Here is a 17,352-nt window from a genome sequence, read left to right as displayed (position 1 = left end):
CACTAAAAAAAGACAGAAGATACTGTATCACTTCACGCTCTCAGGTGCTGCTGAGCCAAAACAATCCCATTATGGTCCACCTTTCCCTGCCTAAGATGTCTTTGAGCCAGGTGTTCCACAGCAAACAGCACATGGTGAATAAAGACAAAACCACATCACCACTTCTCAGTGTTACTATCACAGAATGGTTTGGGTTGGAAGGGACCTTAAACACTGCCTGGTTCAAACCCCCCGGCCATGGGCAGGGACACCTTCCCTTAGACCAGGCTGCTCAGAACTCCATCCAACCTGGCCTAGAACACTGCCAGGGATGGGGCATCCACAGCTTCTCTGAACACCCTGTTCAAGTGTCTCACCATCCTCACAGGAAAGCATTTCTCCCTGCTATCTGATCTAAATCTACTGATTGCAGTCTGAAGCCATGACTATTTATAGATACACATCTCAATCTGTTAAATAGTAATTTTATCTCCATAACTACTTACAGAGTTAACATTAAACCAGTGAATGTTGCAACTCAATAGAAAAAACTTAGAATAATGGGTTAAGGTTTGATGTCCATAAATATGCAAAAATTCCAAACCAAAGGCAAATGTGTACAAAATAATTTATTACAGCATAACATATGTTGGCAATATTTTACAGTGAATTTTCCATTCAACATTTTTTTAAATCTAAACAGATGACACACAAAGGAGAATTTTAATTAGAACAGTTTATTTGTCTTAATAAAATCCCCTCTTCATGAACTGGTATTTGCCTTTGAGGGGCTAGTTAATATTACTGAAATTATTTACATTGCAGTGAAATAAAAACAAACCGAGATTGAATAATTCCATTACGGTTTCCAGAAATTTTCTGTACAAGCCACAGTATAATTGTTTTGATAGCAGTCTTTATAGAATGTAAAGCTGTCATGTGATATGTAGCCATTTTGTCTAGCAATGCTATGCTTTAAATAGGTATATTAGATTTAAACTTCCATTTTGATGTGTTTTATATTTAATAGTTAATGCACCAGAATACAAAGTAAGAAAAAAGTTCATTATGATTTGTAGTCAGCCTCTTTGTGCTCCCTTAAACAGTTTTAAAATGTAAAACATATTTCTCTGTTTTGCCTTTCAGCACCTACAGCAATAGCATTTAGGCAGGAGAAATTCTGGAGTATTGGCCATAATACTTAAGTAGACAACTAAGACTTTTAATGGAGGTAATACAGCACACCCACCAGTGAGTTTTTATGATGCAGAGAAAAACTGTATTCCCCATTACTGTACCTTCTGCACTTGCACAAAATTGGAGCAGCTTTTTCACCCTAAGTGTCAATAGGTGAACAAATGGGGAGAAACCAGAAGGAAGAAGAGGAAAGGGGAGATGGAACAAAGGACAAACAACAGTATTCAAATTCATTATGTCTTCTCAGGGAATTGCTTCAGGATATTAAAACTTTAAAATGTTAAACTGACCATAAAACTAAGGAAACAATAGCTATGGAACACAAGATAGAGGGAATAGTTTTCAAAAAGCCTTAGATATTTGTTGGCTTGGTTTTTTTTACACAGACCTAATCTTCATATCTGTCAACACTGGTTCCATATAAGACACACACCTGACAAAAACATGCAACCCCCCCAATGCTTTCATTGTTGCTGTGCTTCAAAAGAAACCAAACTGACCAAAGATTTAAAAAGAAATCCAACCAAAACAACCCAGAAAAAAAACCCTAAAGAACAGTAAAGACAAAGAGGCAATTCAAGCAGCACTTCAGTCTTAATCTGCTAAAAACTCTCAAATGATAATTTATTAACAAGATATGTTCACATATATCTGCATATGTAACAACACTTAAGTGAAAGCAGTCTTTAATATCCATATTATTGTGAGGGAGGGCTGATGAATTATTAAAAGACTTAAACCTGTACAAGTATAAACATGAAAAATGCTGATTAAAGATGTTTACATAAATATTGGCAGTTTTCATTGGGAGGAAAAAAACCCTAATAGCATACTCCATTTAACTATCCAAATATTTTGTTTTAGATACCTGTTAAAGATATTAAAATACAACCTGGAAAAGTAACCCTGATCTGTATCCAGCCAGCATGTAATGAGAGTCAGAGTTTCATACACATGTGTGCATGTAGGTATACACACACACACAGGGGCTTGCATACACTACTTCAGATTTCATTGGACAGCAAATCATGGTTAATGGCCGTGTGATTCACAGATGCAATGCTGCTGTTGTCTTCGTTTGTGGCAGGCATGAAGGCAGACGTAAAAGGAAACAGTTTATGACATGCTGCTTGATATTCTTCACATTGAGCATGGCAGCTTCCAAAACTGCCATCAAGCAACGCCTCAAAAACCTTCATTAATGTCTAAAGAAACAAAAGCATCAGTTAATAAATGCAATTCAAAATCGTTTTATTTTTAAGGGCACATATTGTGAAACAACACTGGTTTGAGCAAACAGGTCTCTCTATTGGTATTTATGCATCTTTTACTTACAGGAAAAATTTGAAACCTTGTTCTTTCAAGTAATCATTTATAATGGTTAATGAAGCATGCACATTATCCTGCATTAAATTATATACTATTTAAGACTCCACACAGTTGGTGGCTTTATATACTGTATCTTTTACCTTCACATTTTTGTCTCTCATGTTTTTATCCAATCTAGTTGCAACAGCAATTGCTTTTTCTTGTCTTGATTTGTCCAGGAAATACATCATCTTTGCACCTTATCACAAGACAAAACCCACAATGTTTAGTTTTCCTAAATGCCATACAACATATACAGACAAACAGAACCTGAAAACATACACATAAACGTGAATTAGACTGCTTACAAGTTTTAATAAACTATATCTTCTTCTCCGATTTGCAACTGGAAACTAATGATATTAAAGCCATTTTGAAATTTATTAGAAGCATAAGGATTGAATAATACAGGAGACCTGTTCCTGCAAGAGTGACATGCCTCACTTGACTGAGAGGTCTTTAGTAGAGAAAAAGATCACAGAGTACACTGATGACAAGGCCTTAAAATCAGCAGGCTAAATGAAATCCATCCAACAAATGTAGGAGTGAGGAATTCTCAGAGACACACTGAATTCTCTTTACAAGTACTGGAGCTAAGTGAACAACAGTTACTAAACAACTGTGGAATGTGGCCCAGTAAAAGTTCAGGCCAGTCCACATGGCAGAACACAGGACCATGGCTGCTCACCCAGAGCTAAGGACACAGCTCAGGTACAAGGAAAGTGCAGCACAAGTCTGGTGCTTCGCCTGGACCAGACTACATTGGTGGAAAGGAAAACACTGCATTGTGGAAGTACACAGCTTCTCAGACCACAGACAGATTGCCAAAACTGGCCTGGGCATCTCTGCAAAATTTTGCTCCTTGTATCATAGCTGCATTAATTTAAAATCTCATCTTAATGAATGTGTTGGCTTTTCATGTACTTTCCTTTGCCCATGTACAAAGTCCAGACCCACTCCACTATGTAATCTACTGCAAAACCCAAAAAGCTTAACCATTTTACTGGAAAAGTTAAAACCTCACATTCTGGATGTTTTGTCTGTCTTTTGGTTTTGCTCAACTCATTTCCCCAATTATTATTTTTCCCAATTAAATAAAGTTTCCTAGTTCTTACTGCTTTTTGTAGGTTTAAGAAAATAGGCTCAATGCAGAGCCATTATTTCCCAAACCACTTATATTAGCCAAGTTACTCTTGCCTAAAGTTAGGGAGACTTTGGTACAGAAATTGTAAAGAGGTTAGAAGTCTGCTTACAGTTTTTTACCAGTAATTTTAAGCTGAGAAGGCACTCATTTGTGCTCTCAGGGTTTGGTTTTCCAGATCTTCATATCTGCAAACTTTAACTAAAGATAACTGTTCAAGAAACTTAAAAATTGTACAGTAGGTAAGTCAATTGCCTCAAACCTGTTCCAGCATAAACAGAAGACTGACACACAGCTGAAGTCCTAAGGCTACCAAAAACCTAGCCAGTGACTGTAGTGTTTTCCATAACACTGGAGGATCAGAAAATAAGATCTGTAAAGCAGCCAGTGAGTGCTCAACAGTCACAAGAGCAGAAGAAAACATCCCTAAGAATTAGGAGCAATTGGCTGCTGAGATATCTGTACTTAACTTCTCAAAACTTGAGCCTGCTTGCAGGAAAGAGGTAAGAGTATTTCTCTAAAAATGCTGTCCTGAAACACAGCTCTTATAGAAGCCAATGGAAGTTTGTGGTACTCTACCTAATGTTCCTTTAGACTGATGAGCAATCCTCTGAAGCTCACTTCTTCCAGTTATTCTGGACAGACCCTGGGTAACTTTTAAAGACCAGGTGAGGTTAGCACTAAGTACTTGAAGTGCCTGATAAAACTACACTTTTGTTTCTTAACTGCTGGAAATGCATTTTATTTGCTCTAGCAGCTTATCAAGTCACATCAATATTCCAAAACCTTCTGTAATCATTCAATTCCAAATTCCTTTGATTTAGCTCCAGCAGCTACCTGTGGCTCTTCTATACAAACAGTGTCTGAGTGTCAGATTTAAACATTTTCACTGCTGACCATGAAGCAGAAAAGCAAAAGCTGCATAACAAGTTCATCATGGTACTTTTATTGATGCTGTTGCTACATGATAAAGTTATGAGTAGGAACAGAGACATTCCAGCTGAAAAGAAAATAGGGAAAAGCACTTGCTAATGGATATGGGATTTTGTTTTATATTTTCTAATACTTTAAAAAAACCTGCCATAACAGGAAGAATGACATTGCTTCAAAACTTGAGCATCTAGTGGTTTGACTGCACTTTTTGAAGGTAAGGAGCAAATTTCTTATGCACCTAATAAAAAAATGAAGTACATTTTTAAAAAATGGTACAAGCAGACAGACAGAAATGCTCCCCCCCCCATATAAACATGTCATTTTACATCTCATTAGAATTTATGTATGAATTCATAAAATTGTTTGAATTTGAAGGAACCTTAAGGATCACCTAGTTCCACATGCCCTGCCATTCCCAGGGCCACCTTACACTGGACCAGGATGCACTAAGCCCCATCCAACCTGCCCTTGCAGATAAAGATTCCGGTTTTACATCATTTAAATCATCTCCTTTTCAAGAGCATGAAAAAGTTAGACAAACCTGACAGCTGGTGCTGAATGGAGGTAGCATTGTGTTTGAGAAATTCTTCATTAAAACTCTCCAGGTTTTTATTAACAAAGATTTTCTGCATTTCTTGAGTTAGGACCTTACTCACAATTTCTGGGAGGTTACTATGGTCAGACACTAGAAGAGGGAAGGCAGGGGGGAGAGAAGCAAAAAAATGCCATTTAAACAACTGTAGAAAACACTGAAACCACATAAATCACTGCTAAAAGTACCAGTTTTACAATTTGTGCACAGAAACACAAATCTCAGATCAAAATGTGTCAACACAAACACTGCTGATGCATTTATACAGGAAATTTTCATAAAGGGTCCTCTGTCATGTAAACTGTCTATTACAAGTTCACCACCACACAAACTGTTTCAGTCAGAGTCATTCTCCTGTATCTGCCACTTATTTTCTTAAATCTTAAGGTTTTCCAGGATCCTTAGAACACTCACTTTTCTGTGAAATCTAGCCAAAATGAGTTGTTGGGTCCACCTGGTGGATTAATGGAGGAAGGTATAATACACAGTACACTGGGTAGCACAGCCTATGTTTTCTTCGGTATTGCCATGAAAAAATCATATTTGTTTTTATTTTTCTTTGTTTGTGTTTCAAGAGTACACATCACAAAAATATGTAATTATGGACTTGCAAAATGTAACTTCTTGTATCTTTATAATTACATATTTCCTACACACATACCAGCTTTAGAGAATTTAATCAAGCACTCATGTAGCCATGGGTTATTCCTGTTGATAGCAAAAGCTCTTTTGACAGATTGTAACATTAACAGAAACTTTCCTGTGGGAAGGAGAAAAAAAATCTTAGGAAACCGAGATTAAGAATACAGAACATTTTCTCTTCATAATCAATTACTGTATTCTTTAGTAAATCTAGTAAAATACTAGAAACATCAGTTTCTATACAGAATTAGAAACGAAGCTTATTTTCCCATTCAAATTGCTTAATAAAACAGAAGTTCTTGCTGCTCCAACTCTCGCAACACTGCATAGATGTTACCACCTATTTAGCTTTGGCCTCCCCTAGATAATCAAAGATCACACCACAAATACCATTCCACAGTATTTAACAGTATGTACCACAATATAATCTGCTCTTAGGACTTTTTTGTTTAAGGGTGACTAAACAAAAATGCTATTTACTCTATTATTAATGGATACGATGCACAGCTCAGCTTCAGTCAGGTAAGTATTCCAGATCATTTTCCACTACACTTGGATAACACAGGCTGAAGTGAAGGACTAAAATTTTGTAAAGTAAAATAAAATTAAGCAGTAATTTACCTTTTCTAAAGTATATTTCAAATGCTAATAAGTGTGTTTCTATATCATCTCCAATAAGATTCTTAAGTGGTATAAGGAACTTAATGGCTTCTTCTAATGGATTTTCTACCTGTTTTAAGAAAAGAACAGTGAAAATTATGGCTTAAAATAAACATCAAATAAAGCCCACCAATAATTTCTGTTCCTCAAAGCATTTAAATAATCAGAGGTTGAAGGTGAACTGAAGCTAGCTTTCTGAATTAAACTGCACCATAAAAAATCTTGCTGTTTAAATAAAAATGGTAAAGTGTTTATTCATCATTTCATGTTGACAAAGACAACATCATTGCTAACTCTGGCACTGCTTGTGCAGTCAGTGCTGTAATTTAGCATTTAGGAAACTATTACATACAACCACCTTAGACAACAAGCGGGAAGTTTAGTGTGCTAATGGAGGTAGTTCTTCATGCATAGCAAAATACTGGTCATGCCTTCAAACTTTGCAAATTGCAATAATTTCTGTTACTTTTTCCTCTATTCACTGTATGAAAAGCAGATTTCTTCAAGCAAAATGCATCTTTTTGTTCCGTATCTATTTTAATGAAGTATGACATACTGCTTAGAAAAAAAACCCTGAAATCTAGGGAAAGTAACAATATTAATGTAGAACTTGGATTTATTGATGAAAAATACTTCTCTTTAGTGTAAGAAGAGATGGACTACAGAAAAGTACCCCTGCATGCAAAAATGATTTTATAAAAACACCTAGATTCTTTTAGGAGAATCTGATAGCAAACCCATATTCGTAGGCTTTTTATGATAATCATGAGAGTTCAACAAGAAAGACTATGCTAACCCTTTCCAGTTTTTCAGGAACCAGCTCTTCCCTGGGTCCACTAGTTTCCTCCTCCTCTTCATCTCTCTTTTTCTTTTGATTTTTTTGCTGTCGTTCTCTTTCTGCATGCTTTCTTTCTTCTTCAAGTTTTGCTTTCTTCTGTGCTCTTCTTTGCTTACTAAGCATTTTCTTCAATTCTTTGGCTGAGAGATTTTCTACAGATTAAAGTAACAGACAACATATAGAGTATGTGATTCAAAATCTTGTTCCTCTCAAACAACTCAGGTCATTATGCTTCTCCCCATCTCAATCTGGCAGATTTTTAAGTGATTTCCATAACTATCAGCAGTCACGAGAGTTATCATGACTACGCAGGCCAACATTCCTGCTGGACTGGTATTTACAGCCTAACCCAACACTTGATCTTGCATATTTTCTCTTACATGGCTGTTAAAGAAACCTCAGTGATTTCAAGGTTAGCTACATGAAGTTGTTACATCTATCACAGGTCTTACCTTAGAAAATGAACAATGGTAACACTAAGCTCTCATTGTGACTGCAGCTTGGCTTGCTTCTAATGCCATCTAGAAACATCCAGATGGATTTACACTCCACCTGAAAACATGCTAAACTTGCTATTTTCCATTAAAGTGTCTGACTAATATACAGTCATGATAACTGTACTGATTTCATGCAAATGCCATGGGATAACTAAAGGGAAATGATCAGTTTAGCCAGAATAACACAACAGCTACCAGTCTGTTTACTGTGGTGTTTCACTGAGAATAGAATTTTTGCTAAGTGTGGTGAGGCACAGAAAAATGGGCTCCCAAGGGACTAACACATCTTTTTTGAGGCTAGGGCAGCATGACCTCCCTGCTTGGGTCATCCCTATTCCGACGCAAGGAAGCAACTGTTCTTTTTACCCCATCCACACAGTGCTGCCTTCTCCCACAGATAAGCCTACTGGATCCCAATGAGCAGCAGGCAAATGAACTAACATGACTTCTTAGACACCACCCACCCTTATGGATACATTGCTATCCTCTGTGACAGATCCTCTGCCACACACTGATCTTACTTTATATACAGAAACAAACTAAAGTTGGAGAGAAAAAAGGTGCAAGTTCAACTATTTGAATATGCCTCTTTATGATTCATAGGCAGGTACATAAAAACTTATTCACCTCTGAATAAAGGTAAGATTTTATTTGCAATATTAAGTGGCATTTTTAGTTTAGCATCCCTTTTTCCCCATATCAAAGATTTTTCACTTTGCAAAAAGCCAGACATGAATTTCACTGCTTTCAACAGCCACTGCAATGCTGACAGTAAATGCAATTCCACTAAAGGAGAAGCAACTATTTATCCTAAAGTTAAAAAAAATCTCAAATAATCTGCCATTGAATCCTCAGATTTCCAAACTACACCCCACTGGCTTCCTAAGAATGCCTGTTGTCCATTTAATACTAGTTTTAAATAATGTTCTAAATGTATTAATACTGCTAACACATTTACCCATCCATTCTTTGGTCCTCAAGTTGTGTGAGAAGTGGTTAAACTTAATGTAGTTGTAACTAGTATTACCATGTAATTAATTAAATACATGAGACCAAAATCAAATTCTTAGAATTCAGACTGCTTTTCCACAAAATCTATCCATTGCTCCATAATTCATTTGTTAATAGCATTTACCTAATGGCTGAACTGAATCTGATTTTAATGCTCTGAAATGTCATTCCTCCCCAAGTACTCCAAAACTACAGCTAGGTTCATTCATGTTCTAGATCTCCAAAGTAATGGGATGTGAACAGAGCAAACTGTAGCCTGTCACCTATGATCTCTTTTCAGTTATTGTGAAAGACAAGAGGAAACCCTTGTGTTCTATTTACTCTGTAACACGTAACTTACTTAGCTTAAGCTTTTACATGTGTCAGACATATGGACCTTCATTAAAGTGTAGATACCTGAATTCACTTCTTGCTCTTTGCTTTCATTGGTAAGAGGATTATCATGGAGCTTCAAGTAGATTTCAATTGCTGATCGGGCAGCCTTGAAGTAGAAGGCATGTTTCCTGAGCACATCTTCTAATCTCAGAAGGTCTACATAGGCACGAAGAGTCATCTTTCTCATGCAGTATGTGTGGAAGTCAAATTGATCATCTGTTATCTCAAAAAAATGCTTAAAAAAAAAAAAGAACACACTTATATGCTCATCCTTTACTTAGTCTACTTTTTATTAGAGACAGGTGAATAAAGTTACAGTTGATATTATTTACAGACAATATTTAACAAGTATAGACATATCCTTGTAATATTGACTGTTCAAGAGAATGTATTGGTAGGGAAAAGTCAGTTAACAAAGTCTACAAAGTGATTATGCAAAGACTTAGGCACTCTAAAAGCCAACTGAAATGTGACTATTCTGATTAGAAACACAATTGTTAAAAGTCAGCATAAAGTAAATGTAGGAATAGCTGCATAGAAGATATGGTATTTTATACTGAAACCTTTTCACTTCAATAATAGTCTTTCACATAATAGCTAGAGAAGACATCTGTTACACAAAATCATTGAGTATTAACCTGTTATTAAAAGCCATTATATTAGAAGTTTCATATGCTTCCAGCATAAAAAACTGTGCTGATTACATCAAAAAAATATCTTCATTTCACTATGAGAAATACTGGGGAAGCAGTGGGTGGTGTTTGCACCTACTTACCCTTTCTACTTCATGACATTTTTTCAAGGCATCACCGTACTTCCCCAACCTTTGATAAGCTGCAGCACATTCTGTCTGGAACCACATACACTGCATCTCGTTAAGGTTCTCCATTGCAGAAGTTCCTTCCTGAAAGAAGAGTCATCATCAGGTTTTGCTATCATAATTCACAAGCTGCATCTTTCAACTGTGCCTGGTTTCAGGCCATCAGGAGCAAACAATCAATCCTTCAATGTACTTGGAGTACAACAGGACATGAACACCCAGTGTTCAAGTGAGAATAACACTTGTGATATTCTGCGCTCCCCCAGATAGAAAATAATGGATTGAAATTATTTAAAAACCCCAATTACCTGAAGATTAATGTCTTAACAGGTTTTTAAGATTAACTCATGCTTGCACAGTCTCACTTCTACAATTTAGGGGCACAAAATAACATTATTTAAAATATTCCTTGAGTTCAGCAAACAATTTTAGCTAGTTTTTCCCCATCAGGTAAGTGGCATCCACTAGTTTATAAATCCACCAATATATTCACTGCTTTATCACACATTTCTTAGAGCACATTATTATACATTTCTTAGAACTTGCTTGTCTAAATAAGTGAAGTTAGATTTATACATGATATTTTGACAAGAAAAAAATTCCTAGGATTGAGACTTTATAATAGTCATAATGCTCTAGAGTAGAGTGAACTGGAAAAACATCCCACATATCATTAATATTAGCCATTGGGCTTTCAGAACAATCTTTATAGCAGATAAAAGACCCAGTTACACTCAACTGGGTTACTGAGTGTAACTGTAATGTAATGTAGGTGTAATTTACTGTTACTGAGGACAATATCCTGTCTTTCCAGATGTCTATGATAAAGTTCTGTCTTTCTTACTTTAACACTTCTGACAAGCAAACATGATGAGTTTTAGTCATCAAATTTTAAATTATTCCTAGAAATACCTAGCAAGCTTGAATCCAATTTCAAGTGTTACCACATCTAGAATTTAAAAGAATGAAGGAGCCTAATTTATGTACTCCAGGATATCCAACAAAGCAGTCTTCATGTTTAGTTCCATAAATTATATGAAAATTTGATATTTATTAATCCAAATTTATCCAGTGTCAAAAAATAGAATTTAAAATGCTTATCCTGTCTTTTATGGATAGACTCTGTTTTAACAAAATCTTTGTGTGCAATACTATCTTAAAGGAATGAGCAAGCTGAGTTAGCCAAAGATGTCCATACCCAAGGCAGTGGCATTGGACTATTCCATCTTTAAAAGGCTCTTTCCAATACAAACTGTTCTACAATTCTATATAGTTCCTTACCATCAGGCACAGAAGTATTATAATAAAAATGAATATTAATAAAAGATATTTGATCAAAAGTTATGAGTGAAAAACCACCAGAGGCAAGCAAAACACCTCTTAATTAAAGCAGTGTACTTGCCCTTGTGAATTTAGAGCACATCTCCTCTGCATCCTTCACCATATTGGCTCGCAGCATGTATTTAGCACATTTAGAATTGATAAATCTGTCTGCAGTATCCAAAGACTGTGCTTCATCCATCCATTTGGCAGCTTCCTTGATGTTACCTACATGCTGTTAGGGAGAAATTAAATAGTTAACTCTCAGTAGAGGCCTGCTATTGACCATCTCCTGAAATCGTATTTGTTACTGGTATTTCTCCATCAGAACCAAAAGCCAGTATTATTCTCACTCCTCCCACTCCCAGATGTTTTTCAGAATTACAATTCACTGTAATTTGTGACTGGCTTTGCAAAACCCAAACAAAAGGATTTTCATTTCCTTCCTGACAAAACAGCGCCCAAAAAGAAACCCGCATGAAAACTGATGCCCATAACAACTCCTAACTGAAATATTACCCACACATTCACACCAGTCTGATGGGTTGATATGTTTTTAATACACCAGGTACTCCACGTGTCCAAATTCCCCTTTTACCTTGTAAATTTTTGCTTTTAAATAGAATAGCTCTATTAATGTTGGAGTGCTTGCAATTGCAGCATTAATGTAATCCAAGGCCAAAGAACACTGGCCAAGTTTGTCAAAGTGCTGTGCCAGGAAATACCGAACCCAAAGCAGTGTTGTTGGGGGCTCTTTCTCTCCATTTTCTGCAACAAAATGGGAAAGGTTACAATAACCAGTAAAGCTGAAGACTGCATTTGAAAAATGAACACAAAAACAAAGCTTGGCAATTTCAGCAAATATTTCTTATGATGAATTATTTTACTAGAAAATACAGTAACTATTTTTTTGTAAAAAGTATCAGCACTTCAACAGCTCTTGATAACTTCCATGAACAGTATCAGTAGTTACATGATAATTAACATAAGACCAGAGAAACTTACCACATGTACTAAAAAGGTCACAAGTTTTCAAAGAGGCTTCGTAACCAGTAACAAGTTCCTGGATTGTAGAAACCTATATATAAAAAATAGTATGTGCTTAAGTTTTGCTTTACTATCATTTTAACAGAAACAAATACACTGAAAAGAACACTTGAGCAAATTAGAGAAACTATACAAAAATAACTACTTAATTTGGAAAAAAAATTGATGTATCTTCACATAGTTCATTTCACCTTTTGCAGGTATTCTGATCACCCATTTTAACTAGTGATATGGCAGGGAAATGGGTTGATCTCAGGCAGCTTACAGCAGAAGGTGTTCAAGTGCATGTGATTAGTATCTTATGTAAAAATTCCAAAATATAACTTAACTTATGCTATTCATTTTTAAGCATTGAAATTGAGCCAATTAAAAAAAAGGTGCTTTGAAAAAGACCATGCATGAACTTCCCATAACAATGATGAACAGAGACTTTTGTGTTTTTTTTGGCAGGTTGATCTGTATTATTAATGATTTCTGTTTTGTTTGAAAGGTATTGTTGCCTAGAATGCAGGTTCCTTGACAAAAATCTATACATTGACTGACTGAAGGATAATACTTCCTGAAATCAGACCTTGCCAACAATATTGGTTTTCATTTCTAGGTTTAAGACTCAAAATTCATCCATGCATTTTTAACTTGCACTATATAGGTCTGACATTTACAGTAAAGATCTGCGCATTTCATGGCAACTATTCCAATTCCAGGTCCATGGCTCAAAAATGCCACTTAGTATTTCTAAACATTTTATGAAGTGCTCAACATGTTTAGTTGCTTCATTCAAAACATGCCTGCCATATCCAGCAAGTAACCAATGAGCCTCTTCAGGTAACAAGAACAATATTACAGTAAAAATATGATCTATGTACATACATCCAAAACACAGAAGGGACTTAAAAACATAAGACCTGACTGTAAGCACAGCAGGATAACGGCTACATTCACCATCAGGTGAAGTCTCCAGATGGTAAAAACCTAAAACTTCAATGGTTAAAAGTTAAAATTTAAAAAGCTGATTGCAAGAGTAAGATAGAATTGTAGGGAGACAGTAAGACTAAAAAGGCACAAATTTACAATGCATGCATTCACTTCAAGATATACTTTGGGAGAGAAGGGAGAAGAGAATAAATCTTGTTCTAGAAGATCAAAGTATACAATTTGAAGGATACTACTTTATTTAACCTAATCCAGCACAACAGGCAAAAATGCTTTCAAAGAGAGCAGAGAAAGCAACAGGCTCAAGTCACACACAGCCACTGTAAATATCTCAAAAGCATAATAAAATGTATAAACACATACATTCTGGAAAGCTCTCGGCAAATCTCATAAGAAATTACTTTCAGTAGCAAAATCTCATAAAATACAATAAAATGTTACTGGACTTCAAATAACTATAAAGTGATAAAGGAATGTGAAGAAGTCACAAGTAAATGGATGAAGGCAAACAAACGCTTTAAGTTGTTCCCTGGCCTGCCTCAGACATCTGTTCACTGGAAGAACACAACACCCTCAGAAAATATTTGAAGATTCTTTTCGCTAAAAAAAAAAGTTGAAAAGCAGAAACATCTGCTTCAGATAGCAGGGTTGCAGTGTGTATATGCAACTGTGCGTTATTCTCTTGCCGATTTTCAATGCAATTTCCAAGTACTCCTAAAGTTTCCCTCATCTGGCTGCCACTAACCTCATCATCAGTGAACTGTGCATAAAGGGAGAAAGACTGCTTCATTTCTTGAATAAACACACCCCACCACCAAATTCTACATATAAATGTTTAAATTATTGCACACTTGGGAGGTACAGCTTCACATCTGGACAAAGACCAAATTACCACCAAAAAGAATGTCATCACCACTCCTGAGCCACATGTGCCTGGTCCCTGCTTTGGCTGAGTGATAGTGACTGTATCCAGGGTTATGAGTGACTCCTCCCTGTTCCACCTCAGCACATCAATGCCCAATTACTCTTTTACTCTTTACTCACTGCCACCTCCATCAGCAGCAGGCAGTGGCAGTGGACAGACCTGGGACATCCCTGTATGAGGGTCTTCAATCAGCTGACATTAACAGTTAAATAAAATACTCGGAATCTTGAGGAGATGGAGAATACCAAGAAGTGGTCTGTTGTAAAAGATGCCAAGTTCTTCCAAATTCAGAACTCTGCAGAGGTTTCGGCTTTTGCAGCTCAAGAAAATGCACTGTCATTTTGGAAGCTACTATGAACAATACATTTGGAAACAAGTACTCAGTGAAACCAACAGCTAAGAAAACACAAATGGAATAGCTGGATTTTTAGCAGACATACTCAATGAAAATGTGATAGCAGACATACTCAATGAAAATGGCAGTATCTTTTCCCCTTATTTTTTATGCTTATGCTTCAGTCTCTTACTAGTAATTTAGAAAAATAATTCCAGGTTGGTGTGCCACTTAAGGGAGCAAATGATCTGGAAATATGAACCATAATTTCTGTGTCCATATTAACTGCAAATTTAGTTGCAAAATCTGTCTCTTGAATTTGCTATTATCTGTATTCTCGAGTTATCACTGCCATCTTAAAGGCAATAATATTTCACTACTTCTAAAAGCCACAGCATTCTTCATAATTTTATAATTTCCAAAAAACTGAGCTTAAGTATCTGGAAATACCATGATATTGTCCACAAGCTAATTCCAAATAGAATTATTCTAGGAAACCAGTGTTTGTTCTCTTGGCATTGAGTTGAGAAAGCTTAAGGTATCACAAAAGTGTAGCTGAAGTCACCAACAAATCTCTCATTCCATTACAAAAAGACTGAATTGATTCCTGGGGTCACCAGTTTCAGAAGCCTCTTAATCAAAATTCAAGTCTCAAACCTTTTCATGGGTCACAATCTACATCTTTCATTCTTTATGGAAGAACAATGTGCTGAGCAGCAAGAATCCAAGAAGGAGGAAATGGGCTTTAGCCTTCTCATTTGCACAAACAAGTGAAGGGCTCATTTTTCCTCCTATACCCTGAAGATTGAAATTGCACATGCTTACAAACAATTATATATTCTTGCCAACTGTAGTAATCCTGAAAATTAAAAAAGCGTCTTCCACACTTGGTACTATATCACCCAAAGACTCCACAAAGGTGGCAATGCTCTTCTGTTCCTGTGCAGTTTATTTCAATTGGAAAGGACAATTTTGTAAGTAAACTTTGAGTAAATGTCTTAAAATGAATAGTTGAGAAATAGAAACAGACAGCAATAAATATAATGCACACACCTTAATTTCTTTTTAAATTATAAGTAACAAGAATCCAATTAAAACTTAAAATATCTTTTTCTGTGAGCACTAGTTCATAATTACCTGATTACACCAAGATATGTTTTGTGTCCTCTTTTGTAAGGGACAGCCTAAGGGACTGTTTTCCAGGTAAAGAGGCAATGACCAGAATTCTTCTACCATCTTTTGTAGCTATCACAGCGGCAACTATAGGCCAGTCATGAAATCAAAATCTGTGCTGCATGCTATGCCATAGACCAAATGACTCCTGCTACAGAAATTTTTCTTTAGAAAAAAAAGAGGCCTATTAAAGGCCTCAAAAAACAACAGGTAAGAATTACAGTAGCCTAAATTTTAGCTTTTTTTTTCTATATTCCATGTTATTACATGTAATTAAGTTGAATGAAATGACAAACGTGAGGTGAAATACATAATGGAAGATGAACTCAACAGCTCACTACCACAAAGCAAGGATGCAAATTTTTCAAGCAAAAGGCTTAAATTCCCTGGTTTATTTATGGAACCTAAATAACTATATTCCATATCCTATTAAAACTATAATGTACTTCTGTTTCAATGACAACCTTCCAAACACCAATACAGTATTTTCTTCAACAAAACGACTGCAAAAAGAGGAACTGAATTATTGTAATGCACTATAAAGTGGTTAGACTTAAGTTGTGACAATAGTAATTTTTAAAGACTTCAGCTTGTTAATTTATCAGTTACAAACACTTCATTTAAGTACTAAGTTTGAAACCCCCTTGAGCTGGAGACTCTTTCATGTGGGAAAACTTTGGCTAATCATTCTCATAGCCTCCTACAAAGGGCTAGAGGAGAAAAACTAGACAACAGTTTTTCAGCAGGTGACCTAACAATGCTTCTCTTAAGCAACTTCTGGGTACTTATTTGGTAGTCATTAGAGCAGATAGGTACTGGAAAAATAAAAATTTCACTAATCTCACCTACTCAGATTTATCTGTCTCAGAAAGCTCCTGAACAAAAATTTAGGAGAAGGATGACATAGAAAAATCATTCTACATTCAAAAGCCATCTAAGTATCAGACTGGAGAAAACAGAGTGAAAATCTGGGTGCTTCTTATTCCCCACCTAAGCAACAGAACTCATTTGAGACATCCAATCCTGAAGTACATCATCCTTCAGTTGCAGGAAAAAGACCTGTAACATTCAGGAATCAAAATTGCCTTGGTATTATTGAGCAGGTGTCTTCCAAATAGTTAGCAGCCTGAAAGTTCAAACACTAACTATATTTTAGCACATAGATCAGATATATTCTCTATGGGCAGGCCCTTCATTTCACAGACTGTATTACATGGAGCATTACCTTCTGAATTTCAATATGCAGACAATTTTAGAGACAACTGTAGCACTTTCCTGAGGAGGGCAATGGTTTGCTGCCAAACTTTTCTCCCTCCTTCAAAATAAGAGGGTAGTTTCACAAGAATATCATCTTATACTGATAAAGCACTTCTACTGTTCTAGGAGAAGGCCATCTAATGCAGAAAAGCCCAGAAAACAGGGAAAACAGCTGGCAGGAGGGAACACCCTTTATGAACTTGCTCATCCTCCACAGGATGAAGGTATTCTGTGCTGTAAAATAAACAGGACAATTCCTAAAACAGATGTTCTCTTATCTGGAATCTGATAATCTCACTCGGATGGCAGG

At 36.1% G+C, this 17,352-nt stretch overlaps 1 protein-coding gene across 2 annotated transcripts in view; it reads right to left on the bottom strand.

Annotated features, from left to right (window-relative positions):
- Positions 1-200: 200 nt before the first annotated feature.
- Positions 201-17,352, bottom strand: part of NAA16 (N(alpha)-acetyltransferase 16, NatA auxiliary subunit) — a 62,131-nt gene continuing 44,979 nt past the window's right edge. The window contains exons 11-21 of one of the 2 annotated variants that reach the window (XM_030961850.1): positions 12,379-12,451; positions 11,972-12,141; positions 11,456-11,608; positions 10,009-10,137; positions 9,255-9,468; positions 7,309-7,502; positions 6,474-6,582; positions 5,872-5,970; positions 5,160-5,303; positions 2,646-2,743; positions 201-2,381 (exon numbers count right to left, since the gene is read on the bottom strand). In XM_030961850.1, coding sequence (XP_030817710.1) covers positions 2,181-2,381; positions 2,646-2,743; positions 5,160-5,303; positions 5,872-5,970; positions 6,474-6,582; positions 7,309-7,502; positions 9,255-9,468; positions 10,009-10,137; positions 11,456-11,608; positions 11,972-12,141; positions 12,379-12,451 — 1,584 coding nt within the window. In that variant the 3' untranslated portion in view covers positions 201-2,180. The remainder of the gene's footprint in view (positions 2,382-2,645; positions 2,744-5,159; positions 5,304-5,871; positions 5,971-6,473; positions 6,583-7,308; positions 7,503-9,254; positions 9,469-10,008; positions 10,138-11,455; positions 11,609-11,971; positions 12,142-12,378; positions 12,452-17,352) is intronic. The other variant, XM_030961859.1, reaches the window with a different exon arrangement.

Source organism: Camarhynchus parvulus, chromosome 1 (assembly GCF_901933205.1).
Source record: "Camarhynchus parvulus chromosome 1, STF_HiC, whole genome shotgun sequence".
NCBI lineage: Eukaryota > Metazoa > Chordata > Aves > Passeriformes > Thraupidae > Camarhynchus > Camarhynchus parvulus.
Note: the sequence above shows the minus strand (reverse complement) of the source record. Positions and strands in the feature narration are given on the sequence as shown.